The 7,092-nt window shown below is 35.5% G+C and overlaps 1 protein-coding gene across 1 annotated transcript; it reads right to left on the bottom strand.

Moving 5' to 3' along the window:
* Positions 1–3,377: 3,377 nt before the first annotated feature.
* LOC104878898 (copper transporter 4) lies at positions 3,378–4,116 on the bottom strand. The gene has a single exon (XM_010649810.3). It carries the CDS (start codon positions 4,103–4,105, stop codon positions 3,578–3,580), a length of 528 nt encoding a protein of 175 aa, XP_010648112.2. The 5' UTR covers positions 4,106–4,116; the 3' UTR covers positions 3,378–3,577.
* Between the last annotated feature and the right edge of the window lie 2,976 nt (positions 4,117–7,092).

Raw genomic sequence — 7,092 nt, 5'->3', positions numbered from 1 at the left:
TGATAAAGTTCATCTTTAGAAACTCCCTTAGATGTCTCATCACTTCATCAATAAATTACTCCGCCTTTCAGGTTAATAGGAGTGTTGATTGTTATGAGATTGTTCCATTGTATTCGGAATTCTCATCACTATAATTCCATAAATTTTTCTGGATTGCTCTTTTTTCTTGATCTATGTTGTTAGAATTAAGGGTCATTCTTTAGCAAGATTGTCTATCCAGTTGAATAAATTATTTTCATAAAAAATTCTGGCATAGATGTATTGCAAATAGTCATTTTACTATAAAGGTTAAAGTGAGCCAAAAATTTTGTATTAATTTCTCGAATGATTCAGGAAAGAGAAACCACAACTTTTAAACAATAAAAAGAGATAAATAAAGAAGATTCCTACTTTTGAAATTAAACCTATGAAACGATGAAAAGGGAATAAGAAGACATTATACATCCATGAGAAATTGCAACATTAGTGAAACATCTTTATTAATTGTTATTGTTATGGATTCATTTAGTGCAAACACTTATCAATTACCCTATAATGACCAAGTATTTTAGGCCACGTTGGAATTTCAAGTTTTAAAATTCTTCAATTTGGCGTGGTTCAAAAGTGTGAAAAAAAAAAAAAAAAAAAAATTAATTGGAGAATACGTGTCAATTTAGATTGGCGAAATTCAAAAGATTTTATTGATCAACCAAGCGAGTTTAATTTTGTGTCACGTCAATCTTTAATAGGAAATTTCTTAGGATCATAAAAATTGAAAATTTTCGATAACAAAAAACGAAAAAAAATAATAATAATTAAACTAATTAATTAAAAATTAAATTAATTAATAATAAATTATAGAATAGTTAAATATTTGTGTTGGTGTGTGATAATTTATTTTGAGTGTTGTAAATAAAAAAAATATACAAAATGAAAAATTAATTAAGGAAATGAAATCGAATTTAAAAAGAAAAAAAAACAAAACAAAACAAAACAAAAGAATAAAAAAAAGTAAATGAATAAACAAATAAGGATTTGGGGTCTTGGGGCGGCCAACCACTTTAGGCTTAGGTTAAAAAGAAAAAGAAAAGAAAAGAAAAGGAAGAAAGGAAGGAGAAAGAGAAAAAGGAGGGGGAGTGGCAGTGAGTTGCGGACTACAAGGGAGAAAGCACTATCATTCTTTGTTCAATGATTTTGACGGCTAAACGAGCTCCATTTCGTGTGGTATCAAAGCCAAGGTTGCAATAATACCTTGGGGTCAATGTGTGTTTGTGTGTATTGTTATGTTTATGATTTGCTATATGTAATTAGTTAATGAGCTGGTTATTAATTTATTTATTTAATTGTTTATTCTTGGTGTTTGAAAAATCTTGTTATGGTGCTTGTTGATGATAGTAAGAAATGTTATGGTGTTAATTATGTTGAATTATGTATTATGATTGTATGAAAATGGAAGTTTTTAATAATTATTGAAGTTGCTAAATTGTTATATGTGAATTTATTTTGCTCACCTTGAAAGTGTGGTTGGATTAAGGATTGTTAGGATTTGAAATGGCGGGAAGGTCAAGAAGAGGAAGGACTGAAAGAGATGAGGAGCTAAAGTTAGTAAGGGAGGAGCTCCAGGAAGTTAGAAGGGAACTGTAAGAGATTGCTCAATTAATGAGAGGCCAAGGTTCCAGGAGGTTAAGGGTTCCCAAGGGTAGGAGGATTCTGACCACTCCCAGAGGAGGGGCCACTCTGCCAGTCCAGTAATGAGCCGGATGGAGGCAATGAAGAGATTTATGGTGATGTAACCTCCATCTTTTAATGGAGAACCAAATGTTGAAGTAGCAGAACACTGGTTAAGGCGCATGAAGAGAATATTGGTGGGGTTAGATATACCCGAGGAGAGAAAGGTTAGCCTAGTAGCAAACATGCTAGTAGATAAACAAATTTTGGTGGGAATCAATGAAGAGGGTGTATGACATTGATGTGATGACTTGGGAGGAATTTGAAAGGCTATTTTTGGATATATATTTTGGAGAGGTGGCTAAGCATGCCAAGATGATGGAATTTGAGCACCTCATCCAACGAACTATGTCAGTACTGGAGTATGAATCTCATTTTTCGAAGTTGTCTAGATTTGCCATAGGGATGATTAATGAGAAATGAAAGAAGTCTAGGAGATTCCAACAAGGGTTAAGGCCTACTATTAGAAATAGATTGGTCCCACTAGCTATAAGGGACTATTCTAAGTTGGTTAAGAGATCTTTATTAGTGGAGCAAGACATAGAGGACACCAATCAAATTTGAGAACAAAGAGGAGATAGAAAAGGGAAACAAAAAGTGGGGGAAAGTTCCCAAAGGAGGTCCCAACATCAACAGCAGAGGCAACAAGGCCAGCAATATAAGGGACATTCTTCGTTCTATGTTGGAGGTGAGCAAGGTGCTCAGAGGGTGGCTACTACTAGAGTATGTTATGGTTGTGGAGCAGGAAATCATTTATTGAGGGCTTGCCCATTAAGGGACGCACCGTAGGCTCAATTTCAACCTCAAGGAGGCCCTCAATAGCAGCCAACATTGCCTTTCCAACCCCCTCGGTTTCACCTACCCTACTACCATATGTCGCAGTTAACCCCAACAGTGCAAGGAGCCTGGACAACCACTATGAGTAGTCAGACTCGATCTTCTCAGGGGTCGAGTGCTAGAGGCAGGGGGAGGTAGGTGATAGGTAGAGCTTTTGCCTTGACCCCAATAGAGGCAGAGGATGATGCTATGATTTTGGTCTATAATACTTGGGTGTATGTTTTGTTTGATATTGGTGCAACTCATTCTTTCATTTCTGCATCTTATGCTAATGCATTTGGGTTGAAAACGGAAAGGGTAGAAAATCTATAACTTATTGAATCCCCTATGGGTACGAATTCTAGAGTTGATAGAATATGCAAGGGTTGCATTATTACCTTGGCAAATGAGCACTTAAGGTGAATTTCAGGATTTTGGATATGACTGGGTATGATGTTATCTTGGGAATGGATTGGTTGACAGTATATAGAGCGCTTGTTGATTGTCATTGCCGCAGGATAATATTTTCTCTGCCAGCTTGGATTAGGAGTAATCCTTAGGATCAAACCTTCGACATGGGGTCATGGGCCAAATTCTGGGCTGCTCGGAATTTGGGTCGTGACATACCCATTGGGGAAATTTTCTATGGGAACCAAGGACTTGGTCTGGGCCACAAGAAAAGAGAGCATTGGGCAGTGAATTCTGTCTCCTTGAACAGACTTGGAATGACTGAGTTTCTTGATTGATGATGCAGAAATCCAAATTCTGATCAGATCACTACTGCGCTTATAATGAAGAATTTTCTCTGGAGGGGATCCATTTTGTGAAGCAAATAACACATTTATCACCAAACACACTTATAAGCATCAGTAGCATATTCCATATTCAACAATAAAAAAGTATAGAAGTAACAAGAATCACTAGTGCATGCAACATGCAACGTGTTCTGTAATGGAGGAATACAGAACCCTCCTCTCAAGTCATCTCCACATATATGGTTTATATAGGTGTAGGACCTAGAAGAATGAAAGACACAAGCTTGGTGCCCAGCCCATCAGACTTTGGTATCAGTTGTAGTGCAATGGTGATAGAGCATACATGTGGAGAGGGCAAAGTAGCCTATCACATGTCCAGCGATAGCTGCAAGGAAAACTCCAACATTGAAGGTGACGACCGAGAGCACCACCAAGTAGAAAAGGCACTTGCGCAGGCCATGCCTCATGGCGTAGAGAAGCAGGGTCATAGGGGCCATTTGTTCGTTGGCAGGCATGGAACACATTCCACAAATCGGAGTAAGGAGGGCAAGCACAAAGACCAGAAGTAGAGCCAAGTAGTAATGCAAGAGGCTGTAATTACCAGGCCATCCAGGGAACAGGACCATCACATTGGTCCCGACCCAGAAGCTTGTGTGTGCCACTGCCTTCTCGGTGGGCAGCACTGGCATGGGACCGCCAGAGGAAGCCATTTCTGGGAAGGAAAATCTTCGACAAAACTCTGGAAATTTGGTAATGGTGATGCAGTGATGAGGTTTATAAATAGAAGAGAAACTCAAAATCCAAAAGAAAAGCAAAGTGTTGGCCATGGTGAGGAGTGACTTGGATTTGAGTGTATCACCATTCATCTCTGTTGGCAGAACTAAATTACGCCTCTTTCTTTATATTTCAGGGCGTATTCAAAATTTCCTTATGTCTATTTTAGCATTCGATTCACTATATTCCTCTATGCTATTAGATTCCGAAGCCTAAATCAGTTTTGTTGCACTTCACTTGGAATGCATCGATTACCCGATCAGCTTGTGGGAGTTGAAGGGAGCAATGCCCTCGGGAGAAACATTTTTTATGAAATGAATGACGAGTTTGCCCCATTAATATAATCGTTCTTATTCCTTTTGACCGGTGGACTGTTAAGTGTTGGTGTATTCCATTAATGTAAAAATCACATTGATAGTTAACAACATTAAAAATCTTGTATTTTTTTTTATTTTCTATTCATATATGTGCATGATTTGGTTAATATACGAAAAAGAAAAATCTTGTGCAATGCAGAAAATTAGGGAATCTCAAAGAATAGAACATATATAAACTGTTTTAACTGAGTACTATATATGCAGCTCTGCTTTATGCTTTGGCCAGCTTAAGAGACTTCCTAGCTTCCACCTTTTAATGGTAAAGATGTGAGAGATGTCCCCCTCTCCTTTTTCCATTTTAAACAGTTTTAGTTCCTTCCACGACTTTACATGTGAAAATAGCTTATTTTACCTCTTGTCTTTCACTTAGGTTTGGACTCTTAAGTCATTATTCCCTTCTAATCCTATTTTTGCACATCTTCTGCGCTCCTATTATGCCCAATGTGTCATTATTTCATTGTCACAACCAACCTCGCATTAATTAAGACCTCTTATAGGATGGTTAATTTTGATCTTTGGTAGAGAAAATTGACTATAATTTAATACTCTTTAATTAGAGTTATCTTTGTGTTCTTGACCTATTCCAATTTTGGGAAGCGTGTGACATTGTATCTTATACAACTTTTGTTTGGAGCACATTCGGAAGCCGATGTGGCATAATCTAAGAGAGCAATGCGGTAAACAATGCTGCAACAGTGTAGAGGTATAAAGGGGGTAAAATTATAGGAGATCTGTTGAAGTGTAAGCATGCAAAAGCTTTGAGGAAGAAAAAGGGAACCTGGACAATTTGGAAGTTATTGGTCTTAGATAATTTAAGTATTTTATCTCAAAATGGGAATATGAATTAGGAGTTCGTTTCAAGGGAGATTGACCCACCAACATGGATGATACAAAATCAACCACTAGGAAATTTATAAATATGCAGGTGTAGGCATTCAAAGGGGAGTCGTCCATTCACCAATCAAACTGTTCATATTAATTTCACATATGAACAGTCATTATGTCGTTTGCAGTGCTTCTTTTGCTGGAATATTGCACCATCAGTAGTATTGAAGCAAATAGGGCGTTAATATGCAAGACACTGAAGAGAGCCTAATCTGATAAAATGATTCTTGATCCACACGTATAATTGCTCGTGGAGCTAGATTTGGGTCAATCCAAGTATCTAGACCAAAGACTTAGCCTTGGTCCAAGGCCGACCAACAGATTGAAGGGAAACACATTGGTGCCCCCACAATTCAGGCTGTGTCAAGAATGGGCTTGCTGCTATAAATTTGCCTCAACCCCTTTCTTTGATTGTTACGCACCAACAACAAGAAATCAGTCTCAAGAAAAGGAGGGAAAAGATGAAACTCAACGCTCAAAGAGCCATTCGCATTAGTAAAAGAGAAAAAACATGAAAGTTGATGATAATCAATTAATATTGAGAAAGGCAGCAACCAAAGTGAGATTGTCAATTGCAATGAAACTAATTATAGATTGTCAATTTTTTTTGTCTCATATTGTAACAACCAAAGGTGAACTTAGCCCAAATATATAATTTTGGGTCCATAACCTTTTATATATATATATATATATTATTAGGATTTCCCGTCGAAGGTGAAGAGAAAGCATAATTTCTCCTTACTAAAAACTTTCAAGTAAGAACTCGACTTCAAAAACAGTTTCCATCTCTTTAGAATGTATTGGTATTATAATTTAGAAAAAAATTAACTAGGAATAATTAATGGGAAAATATTTAAATAAATAAACTGCGGTGTTTAGGCAAATTAAAAACTCAAAAATCTTAAACCTAGAACTTGTTTGTGAAGATTTGAGTAGAAAAAATCAACCTTAAATGAAAGTTTGGATATGATGGAAATACTAATCTTATATATTTTTATTATAGGTTGTAATGATGAGATCAAATCTCATGTCCATGAATGTTTTGTTGTTTTTTGTTGTTAGGGGTGAATTCATAAGGTATGCATGTAGAGACTATATGATGATTGTGGGGAACTTTGAGAATAGTGCAATGTGGCTATAAGAATTTTTGTGTTGTATTTTGAGGTTATAAAATACTATGATGTTATTTTGGTGAGTATTTTAAGGTATTTTGAGGTATATGTGCCATGTGGCTATAAGTTTGGATATGATGTATTTTGAGGTAGATATTTATAAAAGTGGAGGTTTTATAGGTGTTTAATTTTGGTGTGGTGTTGTTCTTTGGGGAAATTGACATGAGCATTCATGCAATTTTCGTGTATTATTAATTTTCTTTTGGGAGACTATACCTTTGTTGAATAGAAAAATTAATTTGAATGAAAGGTCAAATAAATTTTATTCTTTATTGAAGAAATTTGAGTAATTTCTTAGGAAAACAAATTCAATTAAACCTAAATAATTAAAATTGGATATTTTCCTACATAACTTAATTCACCTGATTTTGGCATGAGGTTAAATAATAATTAAATATATTCTAGAGTATAATAATTTTTAGAACTTTAGTCTAAAGAATTCTTTGAAATCTTTTAGGTGATTCATAGGAAATTTTGCAATTTTTTCTTTTGGAATTATGGAGCTCATGCAAAGGGATTATGTGAAAATATGATTTTTATTATTATTATTATTATTATTATTATTATTCTTTTGTAAATTTTGAAACAATGTTAGAATATTTTTAA

This window comes from Vitis vinifera, chromosome 3, assembly GCF_030704535.1.
Source record: "Vitis vinifera cultivar Pinot Noir 40024 chromosome 3, ASM3070453v1".
NCBI lineage: Eukaryota > Viridiplantae > Streptophyta > Magnoliopsida > Vitales > Vitaceae > Vitis > Vitis vinifera.
Note: the sequence above shows the minus strand (reverse complement) of the source record. Positions and strands in the feature narration are given on the sequence as shown.

Excerpts from the sequence above, each read along its gene's own strand:
- LOC104878898 (XM_010649810.3), bottom strand. The coding sequence starts at position 4,105 with ATGGCCAACACTTTGCTTTTCTTTTGGATTTTGAGTTTCTCTTCTATT.